General features: G+C 42.7%; 1 protein-coding gene across 2 annotated transcripts in view; it reads right to left on the bottom strand.

The window, feature by feature from the left end:
• LOC126992579 (CUB and sushi domain-containing protein 3-like) overlaps positions 1-21,702 on the bottom strand; it is a 50,165-nt gene that overhangs the window by 5,394 nt on the left and 23,069 nt on the right. For both annotated transcript variants that reach the window (XM_050851387.1, XM_050851388.1), the window contains exons 4-6: positions 11,690-11,855; positions 6,020-6,090; positions 3,977-4,222 (exon numbers count right to left, since the gene is read on the bottom strand). In XM_050851387.1, coding sequence (XP_050707344.1) covers positions 3,977-4,222; positions 6,020-6,090; positions 11,690-11,855 — 483 coding nt within the window. The remainder of the gene's footprint in view (positions 1-3,976; positions 4,223-6,019; positions 6,091-11,689; positions 11,856-21,702) is intronic.

Genomic DNA, 21,702 nt, shown 5'->3' on the forward strand with positions numbered 1-21,702 from the left:
AAAGGAAAAGAAAAGGAAAACAAGTACAGAAGGGGCCTTTGATGAGTAACAAGACTGAGGGAGAAAATGAAGAAAAGAAAAAAGGTGGGGAAAATAATGAAAGCGAGGCAGAAAAGCGATCACGAAAAGCATGAAAAGAAGAAGGAAAAGCCAAGAGAAAGGATCTGAGAATGAAAACCGGAGGAGGAGGAGGAGATGGAAGGGAGGAGAAACGGAAATTAAAAGATGGAAGGAAACAAAGAAAAAGAGGAAAGTGAAAAGAGAGAAAATAATACAAGAATATAAATCTTTGAAGACAAGATGAAATAAATGAAAAAACAACAACCCACAGATCAGATCACACACACACACACACACACACACACACACACACACACACACACACACACACACACACACACACACACACTTGAAGGACACAACGGAAGAAGTGCTAATTTATCAGGTGATTCGCAAGGTAGCCAGGAAGCTCATTAACGCTCTCAAGTGACTAATGAACGCCCCAGGTGACTCATTAACGCGCAGGTGAGCTCAACAACACAACAAACAACAGGTAGACACTTCATAACAAGCACCGAATCCAAACGCATAAGAAGGACTTTTAGGTACAATTTTTTATAGCTATTTGTTAATAAGATTCAAGTCCATCATTTTTTTTTTTTAGTTATCATGAATTTTTATTTTTTATTTTTTTATACTGCGTTCTTCCTTGCTTGTCTGTCTGTCTGTCTGTCTGTCTTATTGTTCATCCGTCTCTGTTACGTTCTCTGTGTCTGTGTCTGTCTGTGTTTTGTATCTGTCTCTCTCTCTCTCTCTCTCTCTCTCTCTCTCTCTCTCTCTCTCTCTCTCTCTCTCTCTCTCTCTCTCTCTCTCTCTCTCTCTCTCTCTCTCTCTCAGCTAATGGCGCCTCGGAATCAACATTTCAAGAAGATTCATTAAAAGCCAGCAGATCTTTCTTTTCTAAACTTTTACTTAAATTACTTTCCCGGACTGTGAGTCTTATACGCTTTCCTGTATTGATGTCTGTTGCTTTTTCTTCGTGTTTGTTTGTTTGTTCTCTCTCTCTCTCTCTCTCTCTCTCTCTCTCTCTCTCTCTCTCTCTCTCTCTCTCTCTCTCTCTCTCTCTCTCTCTCTCTCTCTCTCTCTCTCTCTCTCTCTATCTCTCTCTCTCTCTCTCTCTCTCTCTCTCTCTCTCTCTCTCTCTCTCTCTCTCTCTCTCTCTCTCTCTCTTAATATAATTGCCTTGATCTCTTTATCCGTTTAAGAGGTTTTCATTATCGCATTCAGAGTGACGTGCTTTTTGTTATTTCTTTTGTATGTATTTATTTTTCCCTTCTGTTTCTATTTCATTTGTCTCCCCTCTGTTTCAAAACATTACCTGATTGAATTCTAAAGCTTCCCCTTCTTCTTTTCTCTCTGTCTTTTGTTCTTTCTCTCTCTCTCTCTCTCTCTCTCTCTCTCTCTCTCTCTCTCTCTCTCTCTCTCTCTCTCTCTCTCTCTCTCTCTCTCTCTCTCTCTCTCTCTCTCTCTGTCCGTGTGCGTGTGCGTGTGTGTGTGTGTGTGTGTGTGTCTCAGTTTGGCAGTCTTTGATAACCAAGAAACAATAACAAGAAGGAAATAGCAAAATTATCACAAGGCTTCCTATTGATGATGCATAAAGGGAACACTGAAGCCCGAGATGAATGCAAGGGAGAGGCAGGGATGAAGGGAAGGGAACAGAGCTCAGGGTCGTAAGGATAAGCTATCGTCAAGGGAAGAGTACTGCTAGGAGAGGGGAAACGCTGGAGAGGAATTAAGGAGTGGTTTTAATATGGGGTGCTGGGAACGGGGCGATGCTGTAGCAGATGGAGGGTTTTTTAAGATGGAGCAGATTATGGAGAGATGAAAGAAGAGGGAGAGGAAGGAGAGGTTTTAAGATAAGGTAGCTTGCGGGGAGAAGGGAGATGCTTGAGAGGAAGGCGAGGGTTTGAGATAGGGCAGCTTGCAGGGAGAGGGAGTGCTGGAGAGACAGATGGTTAATTTTAAGATGGGGCGGATTATAGGGAGAAGGGAGATGCTTGAGAGGAAGGCGAGGTTTTGAGATAGGGCAGCTTGCAGGGAGAGGGACTGCTGGAGAGACAGATGGTTAATTTTAAGATAGGGCGGATTAGGAAAATACATTATGTTTTTGGCTTAGATACACTGGTCAAACGAAGGGTAACGGAGAAGCTGTGTAGGTATTTCAATGACGACTGACCCTGTACGAAAATAGATATGACAAAAGGAGGATAGGTTAGTCTAATTAGATTCAAAGGTGACATATATGGTACCGATATATTACAAAGGGAAACTTGGGACACTGTTTAAGTGGAAAAAAATATATCGTAGAGGCTGTTCAATGGGTTTATATAGCAAGTCCTTAATGTTGGACGATAATACACATAACAGGCTTTCATGTGAGTGGTATGGTAAGTGTTCGTGTTGGTTTACATTCAAAAATAACTCATAAAAGACGACAACTAATGTTTTTTTTTTTACAGCAGAGTCAGTTCAAGGGCATAAAAAAAGGTAACAAATGTAAGAGTTGTCAAAGAGGAGCGCTGTGAGACAAGGGGAGGTAAATAATAAAGTTCGATATCAACAAATGTAGTTTTTATGAATGATGAAATAAGTGAATTTTGAAATGTGGAGTATAAGCCAAGTGTTCGGGGAAGCGAAGTATGAGTCTGCAGTTTAATATCAACACTCTTCGCAAGGCTTAAGAAAAATACAATAACTTATGATGGGAACTGGACAGCAATCAGATATAGCGAGGTTAAAATGTGTGTAGATTTAGATGCTACCGTAAAAAAACAAAAAAACAAATCCAATGACCTTTTTCTTTGAAGTGAGGGACACAAACTCCAGTCAGGGGAAAGTGTTAAACGACCAACCGAGGTAAAAGTGAGGGGCTTCAAAGGTTATTTTTTATGAGGTGGAAATAAAAATTCAGAGTTTATTTACCTCTCCTAACTGACATAAAAAAGTGTTAAATAACGTATGTGGAGAGAAGGTTATCGTGTGTGTGTGTGTGTGTGTGTGTGTGTGTGTGTGTGTGTGTGTGTGTGTGTGTGTGTGTGTGTGTGTGTGTGTGTGTGTGTGTGCGTGGACTGTTCCTCTTTTGGGTTGGGTTACATAAGAACCCAAGGAGTCTGCAGGAAGCTAGTTAACAGTCTCTACAAAGCAGCTACTGTAAACCTAACATAACCGACTTTCCCTACTCCTAAATCAATTAACTTCATTCTTGGCAGTGTTTTGAATTCCCAACACGACTAACAAGTCTATTCCACCAATCAGGAGGAGGGTATCAGGACACCTCTCCTCCCGAAACTGACCTCTCTCTTTGGCCGCTCCTTTGACCTCTATTCAGGAGCAGCAAGTAGCGGGCTTTTTTTTAATATTTTTCTTTACGCCCTTGAATTGTCTCCTCAGCTGTAAAAAAAAAAAAAAAAAAAAAAATCCCCCAAACAATACACAAACAGCTTGATAGTTTTTATCTAATCAAAATCCATTCAACCAAAACACAAACTACGAAACTGACGCGGATTTTTTTTACCAGTATATCCATTGTGACATCCCCTTTAAAGTCATTCATCCACTCACAAAATTCGATAAGTCTCCATCCACCTTTCGCCTTTCCAGACTGTGTGCAAATTGACACATCCAATATATATACTATAAGGGCAGGGTTCCCCACCCATGACTGATATATGGGCCGTAATTTAAGACACAATCGCTTCTCACATCAACTATTTCTAAAGGTCAAAGAGGGGATCAATCTGCTTTTCATGACTGTTTTTTAAGGTTCATGGCACAGAAGAAGGGTCAAACTACCACCGGGGTCACAAAACTACCCCTGGAAAGGCCTACAGCTCCTACGAAAGCCATGTCAAATATGTGAACTTGGGCGACGAAATGCTTTAAAATACGACCCATACACCTCTCTCATTAGACTCACCTTAAGCAAGTCCCTCTCCGGAGTGTTGAAGCGCAGCACCTCCAGCTCCACCACCTGCCTCTGGGACACGGCCACACGCCAAGTGCAGTTCACCCAGATGGGGTACTGCGCGCGGGCGACCCACGATCCGCCATCCCGAACCTGCCACCTCGCCCCGCCCTTGGGAACCTCCGCCTGCAGATTCTTGGGCTTGCTCTTGGCGGCGGGGGTGAGTGCAGCATCGACCCCGCCTGGACCCGGGAGCACCTGCACGGAAGGTTCGTTAATCATAGCGAGTTTGCAAAAGGTTTCTCAGTTCATACACCTGCAGACCAGATGGATTTCAGCTCAACTTGGGTACGGGTCATATCTCTTTAACCTTTGTAATGTAATAATAAAGTAATATGAGTGTTGCTGATGGGGGTGTAGGCGGCGGTAGTAGTAGTAGTAGTAGTAGTAGTAGTAGTAGTAGTGGTAGTGGTAGTAGAGAAACACTAATAAACAACAGTCCTGGTTTTGGGTCTTTCTCTATGGTCCCAATGAAGCATAACCAGTTTTAGGAAGCCTCGGGAGACACAGTGAACGGTAGCTGCTCTGTCTCCCTAGTATTCCCTTACGCCATCACCCACCATACATAATACATACCACATAATACAATGATGTAATATAGTACAATAATTTATCTCTAAAAACCTAACTTGAGTCTCCCCTCATCGCGTTGCTTAACATCGTATTCTAACACTCAGACAGTCATTAAAAACAAAATATAATCGCCACGTTCTCTCTGTTCCGTTACTTTGCCGCTCAAAACACAGCCTTAAACCCTCCTTAAAACACGTCCGCTGCGATGGTACGGATTCGGCTTTCACTGGTAGCCTGGTAACATATACTCCCAGATCTTTCTCTGGCTCTGTGGTGGATAGTGGAGTGTTTTCCATGTGGTATTGGTGTGCTGGATATCCTCTCCCAAGGTGCAGGACTTTACATTTTTCCTCATCGCATTGTAGCAGCCACTTTTTGTTCCATTCCTGTAGCTTGGTGATGTCTTCTTGTGGGAAATCCGCGGTCAAGGGGTTGAAAGACCATGCAGATACTCCAAGCTCAGTCATATGATGCCAGCCAACGTAGGGCTCAGCTAAGAGGGGAGACTGAAGCCTTCCATATACTTGACCAATCCCTTTACCACCAGAGCGACGGAGGACACAGAGGTACGCGGACTCCGGTGGCTGCAACAGTTCCAATACAAGGACCAATACCTCTCCCTCCCCGTACGTGGTCACTTGTATGGGATGAACCAGGGCGAAGGAAAATATGAGGCCTTAAAGGTATATGGTTTGGAGAAAGGTTTGTCTCTCTGTCTCTGTCCTCTCTCTCTCTCTCTCTCTCTCTCTCTCTCTCTCTCTCTCTCTCTCTCTCTCTCTCTCTCTCTCTCTCTCTCTCTCTCTCTCTCTCTCTCTCTCTCTCTCTCTCTCTCTCTCTCTCTCTCTCTCTCTCTCTCTCTCTCTGTCTCTCTCTCTCTCTCTCTCTCTCTCTCTCTCTCTCTCTCTCTCTCTCTCTCTCTCTCTCTCTCTCTCTCTCTCTCGTTACGTGTGACCGCTCATAAAACTTTGTAACTTGTAAAAACTGTTAACCCGTCCGCTGCAGGTGGACACAATTTGACTTTCCTGGTAGCCTGATAAACATATCTCACAGGTTTCTCTGCCGTGAACCCCCATGTGGTATTGGTACGCTGGATATCCTCTCCCAAGGTGCAAGACTACATTTTTCTTCATTGAATTGTAGCAGCCACTTTTTGATCCATTCCTGTTGCTTGGTGAGGTCTTCTTGTGGGAAATTCGCAGTCAAGGGAAGAAAAATGTAAAGTCATGCAGCTTGGGAGGGGAAATCCAGCATATCAATACTACATGGGAAACACTCAACTATCCACCATAGAGGCAAAGAAAGACCTGGGACTATATGTTACCAGGCCAATAGTGAAGGCAAAACACGTGCCAATCGCAGCGGACGGGTCAACACGCACCACCTTAAAAATAACACTTAAAATCGTTAACATCCAGTACTCACCCCACGCAGGTTGAGGGTGGGCAGGGCAATGAGCTGGGCCTCCGTCACCGTCACGCCGCCGTCCACACATGCTGCAGAGACGGAAAATGGCATTAAGGTACACCGTTAAACACAGCAGTTATCCCTAAACCCGGTAGCAGCGGGGATCATGTTTCTGAATGGTCCCTCTTAGCGAGAAAAATGAGAAAAAATCACCCCTCACACAAACCATTTCATAATATATATCAAAGCATTTGTGATCAGATTATGCATCATCTATTTTGGGGGGCTGATATCATGGCACAAATTTGGCCCGTCGCTGCTACACGGTAAAGCCACAAATTTGTCCCGTCGCTGCTACACGGTAAAGCCACAAATTTGGCCCGTCGCTGCTACACGGTAAAGCCACAAATTTGGCCCGTCGCTGCTACACGGTAAAGCCACAAATTTGGCCCGTCGCTGCTACACGGTAAAGCCACAAATTTGTCCCGTCGCTGCTACCGTTAATGCAAAGGAGTGGAATGGATTGATTGTTCCCAGCCAGTTTTATAGTTTTAGTTCTTTTCTTTTTTCTTTTGACAAGTTAGATGGTTTGTATATTAGTAACTTATATGTACTTTTCTATTTATAAGTGTCTAGTAATTCATCTATCTATCTGCATATGTCTATTCGTCGATAGGTCTATCTTTATATCTGTCTATCTAATATTAATCTATTAATTTATCTATCTATCTATATCGCTCTATCTACCTGTCTATCTTTAACCATCTATCTCTCCGCTCGCTCACCTTTCTGTTCGTGAGACTACAATAAAAACACATAGACAATGGACTCGAAACACCATCGTGCACTCCATTCAAAGGAGTTTACGTGTATTTCTGTGTTTACGTTTTCATTTTCCGTTCCTAGATGTTGCGATATGACTTTCTGAAAAAAAGAAAAAAAAAACCATATACCATTGCTACTATTGCTACTACTACTATTACTATTACCACTCCTCCTCCTCCTCCTCCTCCTCCTCCTCCTTCTCTCGTCCTCCTCTACTAATTAAAAACAACAAAACAAAAACAACACAAATATGATACAGCTGTGGCGCAGACTTGTTTAATTAATTACCAACTTTACTGAGGCATACGACACTGCCACCTGGTGAATGATACATCGTGCCACAGTTTTATTCTTTGCGTGTGAAAAAAAAGGTGGATAAATGATATACAACCTGTGTGTGTGTGTGTGTGAGAGAGAGAGAGAGAGAGAGAGAGAGAGAGAGAGAGAGAGAGAGAGAGAGAGAGAGAGAGAGAGAGAGAGAGAGAGAGAGAGAGAGAGAGAAACAGACATTCAGACAGACAGACAGACAGACAGACAGACAGACAGAGAGATAGAGAGATAGATAGATAGATAGAGACAGACAGACAGATAGATACAGATAGATAGACAGACAGACAGACAGACGGAGAAACGGATAATTACTTTCCATGTATAGCTGGCAAGGTTCATGTTAACTGTAAACACATGCAAATATTCAGTGAGACGGGGCATCCATCCTTCCTCTGCCTCGGAACAAGACTCGCCTAACAAGAACGCTTCAAGCCTGTTAATGAAGGAGCCTGACTAATGACGCAACACGGCGAAGCTCCTTGCCTACTGTCTTTACGCAGCTTCATACAATTATCTCGTTATCCACTGGTACGGTTCTCTTCTCAAATTTATTCTTTTTCTTTTTTTCTTTATTTTTTTTCTTTCTTTCTCTTATTCTCTTATTCATTCTTTCTTTTTTTCTTTCGTTTTTTTTTCTTTCTTTCTGTCTGTCTGTTTGTCTCTTTCTTTCTTTCTTTCTTTCTTTCTTTCTTTCTTTCTCTTATTCATTCATCCTTTCTTTTTTTCTTTCTTTTTTTTCTTTCTTTCTTTCTCTTATTCTCTTATTCATTCTTTCTTTCTTTCTTTCGTTTTTTTTTCTTTCTTTCTATGTCTGTCTGTCTCTTTCTTTCTTTCTTTCTTTCTCTCATTCTCTTATTCATTCATCCTTTCTTTTTTTTTCTTTCTTTCTGTCTGTTTGTCTCTTTCTTTCTTTCTTTCTTTCTCTCATTCTCTTATTCATTCATTCTTTCTTTTTTTTCTTTCTTTCTGTCTGTCTCTGTCTGTCTGTCTCTTTCTTTCTTTCTTTCTTCCTCCTTTCATTCATTCATTCTTTCTTTCTTTCCTCCTTTTTTTTCGAGTTCTTGTTCACGCTCTTTTTCTTTTCTCTGTCTTGTCTTCTCTTGTCTTGGCAAAAAATAAAATATAAATAAAGTTAGTGACAAACAGTATATGCTGGTGTTTACGGGATGCAGAGACGGCCATGCTGGGATACCTTATTTCTTGGCAAGTCAAATGAAAACAAATGAAGAATAAATACCAAACATATTTTTTTTCCCCTCGCGGTACATGTGGCAGACACGATCCCTAAATTAGATACACTTCCTCTAATGATATCAAGGAAAAGCATCGAAAAAAAGGATACTATCAAACTCTGAAACTATAAAGACCACACAAAAAAGGAATAAACGAAGCAATAATTGATGAGACACCCAGACACGATCCTTAAATTAGATACACTTCCTCTTAAGATATCAAGGAAAAACATTGAAAAAGAGTATACTATTAAACTCTGAAACTATAGAGGGCACAAAAAAAGAATAAACGAGGTAATAATTGATGAGACGAGAGTAAAGAAACACTAAACCCTGCTCGAAGGTGGTTGTTTTTAATCCCAGCGAGAGAAATCTAGCTCCCTCTCTCCCTTTCCCTTCACCGACTGTTGACGAGGAGGCGGGAAACTCCAGTCGAAGAACAAGTTAGGGTGGAGGTCACGTCGAGTCTAATATATAATCTGTGAGGAAGTTTGGTTCCCTCAAGACCAAAAGATCGACGGACAAATAAAAAGTTGGGTTTGAGTAGAGAGGGAGATAGATAGAGAGAGAGAGAGAGAAAGAGAGAGAGAGTAGTACCCCTCCACAGTAGATAAGAGCGATAAAGTGTTTTGGGAACGGGATCAAAGTAGATAATAAAACAGTAAAAGTTAAAGACGGAAAAATAGAAATAATACATAAAGCAAAAGAAAAGGACAAGAAGAGTAAAAGAAGAAAGAGAAGGAGGAGGAGGAGGAGGAGGAGGAAAAGGAAAAGAAGCAGGAGCGGGAGAAGAAGGAAATAAAAGGAAAAGAAGAAGAAGAAGAAGAAGAAGAAGAGCTCGCCACCTTCACTGACCCACACAGAGGTCTTGAAACTAAATACATAATGAGAGACCGAGATACATATAGACTGTTCCACAAAGCCAATGACACAGTGACTGACCCATATAAATAGCGCCACCCCTTACAGCGTCCCATATAGATACAGCGAGACAGACAGTGACCTAGAGGGAGGTACTGCAAAGTGCCCCTCGCGTCCCAGTACAGGGTCACGAGATACCATGCACTGGATAACCGCTGCTTCAGGGAGAGATAACTAAACATAGATAGCGGAAAGTACACATCTCATAGCACGTTAGGGGGCTCGGGAAAGGGTCGTGAGGGTGATGACTGAAATGAAGGCAATACCATTTACCCCTTGACTGTGGATTTCCTACAAGAAGACCTCACCAAGCTACAGGAATGGAACAAAAAGTGGCTGCTACAATTCAATGAAGAGAAATGTAAAGTCCTGCATTTGGGAGGGGATATCCATGCATCATACCAATACCACATGGGAACACTCCACTATCCACCACAGAGGCAGAGAAAGACCTGGGAGTGCATGTTACAAGGCTACCAGTGAAAGCCAAATCTGTGTCAATTGCAGCGAACGGGTTAAGCAACAGCGAGGATATTATGTCTACATGTTAACCTTGCTGACGATACGGATAACAACGCAACCGATGCTCGTGTGATATATGAGAAGAAGAACATGAACATGAACGTGAGTAAAAGTTTGCCGCTGAAGATAAAAATACAAAATAAAGAACACTGAATTATGGAGATTGACACTAACAGAGAGTAAATAGATAGGCAGATAGGTAGATACATAGACAGACATACATTTACTGACCACAGCTATATGTTGAGACTAAGATGTCGTTCAAACAATATATAAATAAAGGAAACTATGAATAAGTAAAATACAAATGCAGTCACTCGTGCTACATAAAAGTTAACCAAATAACAGATAACACAAACCTACTGATGGCCAAACAGGAAAAAGGGAGAAAAATGTATGGCGTATAGAAATTGGGGTCTGTGCCTTTGTGCGATCAGATAAAGAATGAATTATGACAACGTTTTCACCCACATCTGAACGTTGAAAGAGATACGATCAGTCAGCGAGCCGTTCACCTTGACACACTGACATGAAACCAGGGGGAAAAACACACGAAGGGAGCGCTGTCATAAAGAAAATATATGAATGTAGAAAAATATCAATGATGAGCGTGGAGGCAGGAGGGATTTATTTGATTTTAAGTAGATTCAAACTAGGTCACTTCCAATAGTTACCTCCTCATTAAGTGCATTGGTATGTATTCTTTCATACCAACGCTGACAGCTTAATAAGACAAAAAGCCTGAGTATAACACGGGGAGACAGCAAGCGAGCATCCTGAATTAGAGACAAGTTAATTAGTTTTTTTTTTACAACAAAGGAGACAGCTCAAGGGCACAAAAAAAGGAAACAATAATAAAAATAAAATCCCGCAACTCACTGCTCCTAAAAAGAATCCAAAGAGGTGGCCGAAAGAGGGATCAATTTCGGGAGGAGAGGTGTCCTGATACCCTCCTCTTGAAAGAGTTCAAGTCGTAGGCATGAGGAAATACAGATGAAGGGAGATTGTTCCAGAGTTTACCAGCATGAGGGACGAACATTCTAATAATGGACTGATATTCTAATGACGATAAAAACAAACAAGTCGGGGGTATTTAGTTTCGTACAAATGATAACAGATAAGGCAGAATGGTGACCCGGGTTTCGTAGTAAAAGTTAGGGAAAGCAGATAACTAAGGTGAGGAATTCAATTAGAGTATTTGCGAAGCTGGATGGAGCACACTAACACCAGAGGGAGGGAGAGGTGGAGGAAAGGTGGAGATAAAGACGAGCAGCTCTCCACTTATAAACTAGAAGAAAAATAGAGGAGTTACACAGAGAAAGGGGACACTTAGATACCCTGATATAATGGGATCAAGTCAAGGGATGGAAAAAGGGAAAGGAGGAAACAGAGAAATATATATCAGTATAGATTTTGATAAGGGAGACGACAAAAGTGGTTAATGATTTATAGAAAAACCAAATCATCCTTGCGTTAAGCTACATAACTCACCACAAAGACTGACGATGAAAGAAACAATGGAAAAAAACAATCCTCCTCCTGAAAGCTTCATAGTTATTCATCACAGAGTCGCCACAAATTCACACATACATCTAAATGCCATTATCTTCTTCTTCCGCAGCATTATTGTCTCGTTTCTATACGGGGTCGCTGTTTTTGATGAGTCTCCTCCATCTAATCCTGTCCTCCGCCACTTCAAGGTCCAAGTTCATCTCAGCGCCGTCCGCCACAATGCAATCCTTCCACCTCGTCTAAATGCCATTACAATACTACAAAAACTCTACAAAGAAAAAAAACATACTACCGTGCTGTGTGTGTGTGTGTGTGTGTGTGTGTGTGTCCTCGCCCCTAGCCTCACCTCTGGGCTCGTAGCGGTAGGCCAGTTGGAAGCCGGAGTAGGTGGTGAACTCGTCGCTGACAAAGTCTATGACGAGGGTGTCCTCCGGCGACGTGACCAGCCAGTCCCCCGTCAGATCCCCGGACACTCGGAGCAGCTGTTCCGTCCGCGCCTCGGAGCCGTAGATCTGGACAGGGAGGGAAGGGCATGTTTTTTTATTTTTTATTCTTTATTTTTACAACAAAGGAACCAGCTCAAGGGCACACACAAAAAAGGAAACAATAATAAAAAAAAGCCCGCTATTCGCTGCTCCTAAAAAAAGAATCAAAAGAGTGGCCGAAAGAGAGGTCAATTTAGGGAGATGCGATTAGTCTCTTATTCTGTTTACTGTTTATTGTTTTTGCTCCGAACAAGAGTAGAAAGAACGTGATACTTATTGTCTAAGCTTTGCCTTTTAGATTTTCCTGTTCAATTTCACTTCGTTAGTTATTAAATCAGCATTACAGTAATCTAAGTACGTTCTGAAAAGTTATTATTTCATTTGTTCCAAGACGCTTATTAATAATTCCTCTGTAGTGTTTTTAATTTTATTTCTCGGGCACATATTTTTTAGTCCACGATTTGCTGTTTTTTCTAGTAAGTTTTCTCTCCCCACAACACAGACACAATCATTTATAGGCTTAAGAATTGTTCCTTTTCGCTGCCCCTCGTTTCATTACCCTGAGACGAGTGGACAGACTAGAAAACTATTTTTTTTGTGTCGAGGGAAAGGTTCTGAAAAGCCTATTACACTGCACGGAAAAAAAAGAGAAAAAGAAAAACTCAATCCGTGTTGCAAAAATTAAGGTCATATATTTTCTTCTCTATCATATCTTTTCAAAGCGTGTAAGAAAAGAAATATATACACATTTAAGAGGCAATTACACATCTTTTCGCGCGTTCTGAAACTATCTCGTAATCAAAAACAGAAGAGTGGAAATAGAGAGAAAACGCGAGATGAAAATAAATATCACATTGCGTCGAACTTCAAAGAGTTTTCAAGCACCAATTACTGTTTTTCCGAGGCTGGCGCAAACTCGACTCGGCGCGGCGTCAGTGTCAGTGCCGTCGATTAAAATGATGAAATGACAAAACAAAATAAAATGAAATAAAATAAGATGATAAAAATTCCCTACTGGTCTTTCCATCCCACCCACCACAGCACTGTCATTTATACTCTCTCTCTCTCTCTCTCTCTCTCTCTCTCTCTCTCTCTCTCTCTCTCTCTCTCTCTCTCTCTCTCTCTCTCTCTCTCTCTCTCTCTCGCCCTATATTACACTAAATCGAGTCTCTTCCTGATCAAAGCCTTATGGTATGATCGCTGATGCCCTTTAGTCCCACCCCACACCCTCCCTTTTACGCCCTTACGCCCACACCCGCTAATACTTCCCAATTCTCCTTCTTCCAATTTCCTTTTGTTCTCTTGTTTAACTCAGCCTCTCAGTCTCTCTCTTTTTTCCTCCTAAGCCTACCTATTTATCTACCTACCTAATCTATTTTAATTTTCCTTACCTCGCTTTCCTTTTGTTTTCGTTATTTCATCAGCCTATCTGCCTCTTTTTCTTCCTATGCCTTCTTTTCCGGTTTTGTGTGAGGCCTCTACCTACCTACCTGCCTATCAGCCTACCTACGTACACACGCACACACACACGAACACCAGCCTCATACCCTGCTTACTTCACCGCCTCGCCACCCCACCAGCAAATTAATTAAAGTCAAACAAAATCGCCCCCTATCGCAAAAGGTTGAGCCTCTTCCTGTTTGTTTACCTCCCGTGGGCCCTTCTTCTCTCCTCCTCCTCCTTCTCCTCGTCTCTCCTTCACCCACCATAGAGGATGTTTGCACTTCTCGGCTGCTCAAGGAAGGGGAAGAAAGCCTTTGCTAGAATTTATTGTGTCAATCTCAAGAGGAAACAAAGAAAAGGGCACGAAGAGGAATTATGGAAAGTGAAGTAATGGGAAGAGTGGAGGAGGAGGAGGAGGACGGGAGGTGAAAGAGGATTAGAAGGAGGAGGAGGAGGAGGAGGGTATGGAAGGGGGGAAAGAGAAGAAAAAGAAGAAAATATAGAAGCAACGGTAATATTTATACTACTACTACTACTACTACTACTACTACTACTACTACTACTACTACTACTACTGCTACTAAAAATAACAAAAAAACAATACCTATCAAACTAATGTAGAAATAACAACACCGACAAGACTTTTCAATTACTATTTTCTCTCATACGGGCGAAAATTCAATACTGTACTTGACATCATAATCTATCCACCTGATTTAAAATTCCAAGAAGCCTGCTTAAGTTTGGAGCCGATGTTTACAGGCAAATAACTTACGCTCGTCCGGCAACTTGATATATTCCTCTCCTTATCGAAACTTAATTTAACTTCTTCGAACGGTAACATCAAAGCTCAACACTCACTGGGTTATTTGAATCTTCCATCGCAATATGAACGTGAAAATGATGGCGGCGATAAGCTCGTTTAGAGTTGTAGGAGCAAGTTAAGGCGCGGTGCCATGCATGAAAGAATGATGCGAGTTTTTTATATGAATTTTTTCGCTTTCCAGAATTGCTTTTCCAAATAAGGGACGGCAATTGTCCAGTCGCCATAAAAAAATAATATTGCCAATTTTTTTTTTACAAGAATAGAATTAAAAGAAAATATAAAAGTTACAAGAATATAATTAAAAGAAAATATAAAAGTTACAAGAATAGAATTAAAAGAATATATAAAATTGATAATGTTGGGGAGGCGGTGGCCGAGTGGTCAGCGCGCGGGTGTGGTGAATCCGAGGACCAAGGTTCGGGTCCCACCGATGTACGCTGATCATTTTCAACCATCGGCGAGTGGCAGAAGATTACCCAAACGTTGCCCAGGGGCGGTATTAATAAAGGGTTCTAGGAGTCCTTTTAGAATGGATGCTAGAAGCTGTTTTCCTTCTAGCATTAGGTTTTAACTTTACTGCTTGGAGCTGGATTTTCCTTTCACGTAAAAGCGCGAATGGCATTACTTTCAACCATGTCTTGGTCTTGGCACGCTGAAAGTCCAAAAGCCTGATTGTTTATGGTTACAGCCTCTTAACGAAGCCTAAACGGCGATGTTAGCAGTAAAGTCGCGATTCCTAGCAGTAAACTCGCGACTTCTAGAACCTAGCAGCAAAGTTAGGATTAAACTCACTTTGAAAGTTGAATTTCACTCCAAGGACCCTTTATTAATACCGCCCCAGATCTTCAATCAACTCCAACTTCAGCAACTTCGGTCAAGTGGGGCACCGGGGGGCAGCATTGGCCTGGCAAGAGCCATATACCACGGCAACCACTATAAATAAGATTCGCCTGCGCCACTAACGGGCTGGGGTCGTCGAAGAGACCCCTCAAGAAAGCTTACCGGCGTTACAGACAGCACCTAAAAGAAAAACAAATGAGGGCTCGGAATAATAAGTAATCAATAAGCTCTAACATGCTACTCAAACGCAATTCAGTTTTCATCACCCTTACTTTGAAACTCACAATAACATTACGAAACACCAACGGCGAGCCTTTGAAACTGTGCCTAAAACTGGAGCGATTAAAGAGTTTACTGTAAGAAAAGTTGGAAAGTTTCGTTTAGTCGGCGCAACATCTGTGGCCATATGCCGGAGAGAGACAGAAGGGGAAAGAATTATAGGAGATTAATACCTGGTACCCATTCGCTGCCGGGTGGACAGGGGCGCAGGGTATGTTTACTGTAAGGAATTGCAACTCTCAATAACCACTAACCATAACCACGCATCTTTAAATACCCCAAACCAATACAACACAAACAGCCTCGCCGAGTTCTCGAAGTTGCGTATCCTTCATGCAGTCTCGCACGCCCATCACATCAAACATCAAGACGGGACCTCGGCGCCGTGTTTAACAGCTGACCGGCTTTCCTTCGACTTGCTTAATGTATTGTACCTGTAAAGTGCTGTCCTGTGAGTTAGTGTGTTTGTGTTTCGGAGGGTTACGACTCGGCAGACCGCTTGGCTTGGTAACTCCTAAATTCAATATAGTTTACGAAGCATGATTGTTTTTATTGTTGTGTTTATTATTTATTCGTAATTCTTCATGTATCATCGATCTTCTTCTTTTCTTCTTTTTTTTTTTCTTCTTCTTCTCCGTCTCCTTTTTCTTCTTCCCCTTCTCTTTTCTTCTTTTTCTCCTTTTCTTTTTCTTTTTTCTTCTTTTCTTGTTTACTTCCTCTTCTTCTTTTTTTCTTGTTTGCTTCTTCTTCTTCTTCTTCTTCCTCCTCCTCTCTTCAGCGTATTCGATTAAAAACATGACAATACTTTTTTTCTACGTAAACAAAAAAAATACATATAAGTGAAAATATAAAAAATTGCAGATGCTATAAAAAGTTCAGGTCCATTTTGCATTTTTAATTTTTTTCTTGTGACGGTGAAGTAAAATCATTTAACTTTTGAGGGGATTGTTATAATGTGTGTTGTGAATATTTGTATCTGCCTATGTAAGTATGTATGTATGTATGTATGTAGCCTTATGTATGTATCGATGTATCTGTATCTCACTGTCTATCGATCTATCTATCTATTTGTCTGTCTGTCTGTCTCCGTCTATCCATCAACCTAATTATATATCTACCTTTCTATCTATCTGTCCATTTATCAATCTATCCACCTACCCACCTACCAACCTGCCTACTTACAAACCACTTTATTAACCCAACTACTTCCAACCCGCTCTCTTTTCTACGGACCTACCCGGCTATCCATCTACCTCTCGATCTACTTAAAGAGTGACCATAAGCTCCATTTTGAAAACCTTCGCAAAAGTGTCTTAAAATTTATTCCCTGCGATGAGCGATGGGGTCGAGGCTGAGACGAAGATCCACAAGGTAATGGACGCGTGCTCGGGTAGAGGGGGAGGGAGGGAGGGAAGGAGAGGTGAGGGGAAAAGACAGGAGAAGGGGTGGAGGGAATAGATGGGAGTGGAGGAAAAGGAAAGATAAGGGAGAGACATACTGTGAGGTGGAGAGAAAAATGGGAGAAGGAGGGACTGTTAGGAGGGAGGAAAGGGGAGAGAAGGTGAGGGGAAAAGACAGATGAAGGGGTGGAGGGAATAGATGGGAGTGGAGGAAAAGGAAAGATAAGGGAGAGACATACTGAGAGGTGGAGAGAAGAGCGAGAGAGGGATGGAGGAAAGAAAGGTTATGATGAGGTAGGAAAGGAAGGAGAGAGAGGGAGAACAGAAGGGCGAATGAAAGACAAAGGGAAGAAGGAAAAGAAAGAGAAGAGAAGAAAAGAAAGAATGAGAAGGAAAGAAAGGGGGAAGGATAGGTACACACACACACACACACACACACACACACACACACACACACACACTCACACTCAAAAGTAAACGAAACGCCGCTCCGCTTTGATGCATATCCCGAAGGCGTGGGCGTGACGGGCGACGTTAAGGGGCCCAGCGGGAGAGGCGGGTGTGGGTCCATTCTCATTTAGTCTTCAAGTATTGGCGCGTTATGAGTCCCCGTGCGCCCATGCCCTCTTAAGTTAACGGTAAAGACCTCCTCTCCTCCTTCTCCTCCTCGCCTTCCTCCTCCTCCTCCTCCTCCTTCTCCTAATCATCATCCATTTTACTCATATCTGATTTTCCTGAACGTTAACTTATACGTCTTCTCTCGCTCCTGTTGCTTTATAAGGGATGAAGGGAAAGGTATTATACAGGTAAACTGGTTCTCGTTGGTTGATTGCTGTTCGCCTGTCATCGCTTCCCATCGTCTATCCTCGCCAATTCTGCTTTCATCCTCTATGTTACGAGTTGGGTTTTGGTTTTCATTACTCGATAGCTCTTTGCCAGTCGATGTCCGTCTTCCTCAAGCCTTAACAACCTTCGCCTGACCTAACCTAACCTAACCTAACCTAATCTAACCACATTAATCCTTTATGTTACGAATTGGCTTTTGGTTTTCATTACTCGATAGCTCTTTGCCAGTCGATGTCCGTCTTCCTCAAGCCTTAAAAACCTTCGCCTAACCTAACCTAACCTAACCTAACCTAATGTAACCTAACCTAATCTAACCTAACGTAATCTAACCTAACCTAACCTAACCTAACCTAACCTAACCTAACCTAATGTAACCTAACCTAACCTAACCTAACCAAACCTAATCTAACCTAACCTAACCTAGCCTAACATAACCTAGCCTAATCTAACCAAACCTAACCTAACCTAGCCTAACCTAACCTAACCTAACCTAATCTAGCCACACCAACCCCTCGCCTAACCTCGAAGTCCCTTCCTAACCACACAACCCACACCTATAACCTCGATGTCCATACCTAACCCCACCAACCCTCGCCTAACCTCGCCAGCCCTTACCTAACCATTCCAACCTTCACCCATAACCTCGAAGTCCTTACCTAACCACACAACCCACACCTATAACCTCGATGTCCTTACCTAACCCCACAAACCCTCGCCTAACCTCGCTAGCTCTTACCTAACCATACCAACCTTCACCTAACCTTGCCAGTCTTACAGTCCATGTTCTTCAGTGGAATGACAGAGGATGATGATATTGATGATACGAAAAGAAAAAAAATAATTACGCCATTCTGTAATAGGAAGAAAAGAAGAAGAAAAAGAAAAAGAACAGGACACACTAAATAACCAAATGCAAGCTATCCCAAATATAACAACAAAACAAAATCTAAACCAAATACGAGATGTGCTTGTTACTGTAATGAGAGGAGTGATTTTGTGATATACCCTAGCCTAAAATGTGAAGGCAGGGGGCAAACGAAATGGTCAAAGTTTACACACCAACAAAAACACACACACACACACACAAAAAAAAAAAAAAACTAATGACCAACAACGCGTAAGAAGGATGAGAAGAAGAACTAAAGGATAAAAAAAAAAAAAAGTGGGTCATGCGCGCGGGTGGTGGCTCTCGTCACTCAGATCTTGACGAAACTCTTAGCGAAGTTTGGGTTGGCGCGGGGGAAGAAGGGTTATGGGGCAGGCAGCGACCCCCCTCCATCACCCTCCCAGCATCACCAAGACTAATTGTGTGCCTTGACGGCGACGCGTTGAGGGGTGAAAAATTACTAATGTGTTTGGAGGCAAGGAAAATTAATGAGTAAGCTTAGTGTGGTGGTCATGTGTGTGTGGGGGGGAGGGGGGGAGGGGGGGGGGATGGTATGGGCGTGGGGTGGAGAGGGAGCTAGAAGGAGGCGATATAAGACGAGAAAGATGAAAAGAAAAAGCAAAAAAGGGTTAAGGGGGAAAATAACTAGAAAGAGGAAAAGTTGTTATGGGATCCATCATGTGGCCAACCAACGCCAGCTGATGATAACGAAGGAAAGTGAGAGAATAAGCAAGACGAGGTAAAAGAAGTGGTATAGTGAATAATAATAATAATAATAATAATAATAATAATAATAATAATAATAATTCCGATAAAATGATCAACAGCAAACCAGCAACATTAACAAACTATACACACACACACACACACACACACACACACACACACACACACACACACACACACACACACACACACATACAAACACTTCCCTCCCCCACCCACACACACACTCCCTACACATCCCTCCCACCCCCCTCCATCCCCTCTCCCAAAACACACAATCGGCCAACTCACCCACTGAACCCAACACAAGGCGCACAATCATCGCGACACTCCCTCGAAAACAAGTGGTTGAGGCTTATAAAGAAGGTCTGTACCGCGCGGAAATCGGATTGCCGCCCCGCTATTTGAAGAGCGGAACGCGTGTGTTTTGTGCGCCCGGCAAAAAACACACCACCAAGCCCCTGCGAAAACAAGGCGGCGACGAGCTTCTCCCTAAACTTTCCTTCATTCTCCGTCCTTCCTTGTTGGTGGTTGATGCTGCGGTTAGGGAGGAGGATAGGAGGAAACATGAAGAAGAAACAGAGGTACAGGAAGGGACGTGACGCCGCAAGACCCCGGGAAAAACAAGGCTACGAGCGGCGATCTAGACTTTCCTTCATCCTCCGTCCGTCCTTGTTGGTGGTTGATGCTGTGGTTAGGGAGGAGGATAGGAGGAAACATGAAGAAGAAACAGAGGTACAGGAAGGGACGTGACGCCGCAAGACCCCGGGAAAAACAAGGCTACGAGCGGCGGCCTAGACTTTCCTTCATCCTCCGTCCGTCCTTGTTGGTGGTTGATGCTGTGGTTAGGGAGGAGGATAGGAGGAAACATGAAGAAGAAACAGAGGTACAGGAAGGGACGTGACGCCGCAAGATCCCGGGAAAAACAGGGCTACGAGCGGCGACCTAAACTTTCTTTCGTTGGTGTTCCTAAGAGCCGATTTCACAGTCCACCACAGTGTCTTCGTAACAGCCCGAACCAAACTATAGAATCCCATACAATCGAAAACGGTGAGGTCTTCGATGCCACGCTAAATACACAAGACTTTTCCTGTGTAGTTTAATCAAATTTGTGAACTTAAATACAAACACCAGACACTATACAAGGAAATTTCGAAGGCTCTGGTATTGGTTTGGGAGCTTACTAACCCGTCATGGGGAACTGTACAACTGGCCCTTAGTGGTGGTCTCCGGATTGAGGCTTTAGTTAGTGACGGCGTTTGGCAAGGAGAAGAAAAGTAAACAAGAGAAACGCAACGCCACGAAGATCCAGCGAAAACAGGTCGATTTTCTGCTCCCTAAACTCTCCTTCCTCTGTCATTGGTGGTGGTGGTTGACGCTTTGGTTAGTGGAGGCGCTTGTCATGGAGGAGAAATACACAAGAAGGACCTAACGACACCAAACCCAAGGAAATCAAGGTGACGAGCGGTTCCCTAAACTTTCTTTCAATGTTTGTCCTTGGTAGCGGTTTTCCCATTGACGCTTCGGTTAGTGGCATTGGTAAGCATGATTGAGGACAGGAGTAAACGAGAGATGCAGGAAAGAATATTTACTTAAACACTCCGCTGTCTCGCCCCTCACTCTTTCTTGTGCCCAAACTCCTGACGCGAAAAGAAGCGAAAAAAACAAAACCGGCAAAGAAACAGATGGAAAGTTTTGTGTCCCGACTCGACTGAATGTTCAACTCTTATATATATGTGTGTGTGTGTGTGTGTGTGTGTGTGTGTGTGTGTGTGTGTGTGTGTGTTGCAACCTGTGACGTCCGTAGCACCAAGTTTATTTAAGCAGCTTGTCGATAAAAAGTGTTTAATTCCACGGAAACAGAGTGTAATCTTATTCAGAGTGTTTCGTAGCCTCCAACATGCGGGCAGAGCTTCAAGAGGTAGTGGTGGGGCCGCAGGTGTCAAGGTGAATGTGTGGGTGGATTTTCTTTATTAAATTTATCGGGGAAAAAAATACTAAGGGAAAATTTTGAGAGCGGCCAATTCCCACCAGCGCTATTTTTCTTTATCCTTGTCAATACCTTAGGCTTAAATGTCTCTTCCTTTTCCTCCTCATCATCTTTTTGCTTCTCCGTCCCTGTCTTCTAAATCTACCGTACACTCGAATCCTTCCCCTTTACAGCAATCATTTTCTTCTCCTCCTCCTCCTCATCTTTCTGCTTCTCCGTCCCAGTCTTCTACATCTACCGTAGACTCGAATCCTTCCCCTTTACATCAATTCCTCCTCCTCCTCCTCCACTTACCCTTCCTATTCCTCTTTGTCGTTATTCCAATCCTACTACAAACAGAAAAGTGAATGAGGAGAGTGGAGCGGCGCACGAGTAGAATGATACCACCCTTGATGGCTCCGGGACATGAGAAACGACTTACAAAAACTCGGCCTCTTTGCGCTGGATAAGAAGCGAGTCCAACGGAGCCAGATTGTCGTACTCAGGATCATATATTTTACAACTTCCGACCCAAAAACTGTCTCCTGGGCCCCAGTAACGAGATTCATCTATATTTATCGTTAAAATAGTTAATTCCTGATGTTTCTTGGCAATACATAGGCGTCAGAAACCGGTAAATACTATGCTCTGTGTACGAT

Source organism: Eriocheir sinensis, unplaced genomic scaffold (genome assembly GCF_024679095.1).
Source record: "Eriocheir sinensis breed Jianghai 21 unplaced genomic scaffold, ASM2467909v1 Scaffold491, whole genome shotgun sequence".
In the NCBI taxonomy this organism is placed as follows: domain Eukaryota; kingdom Metazoa; phylum Arthropoda; class Malacostraca; order Decapoda; family Varunidae; genus Eriocheir; species Eriocheir sinensis.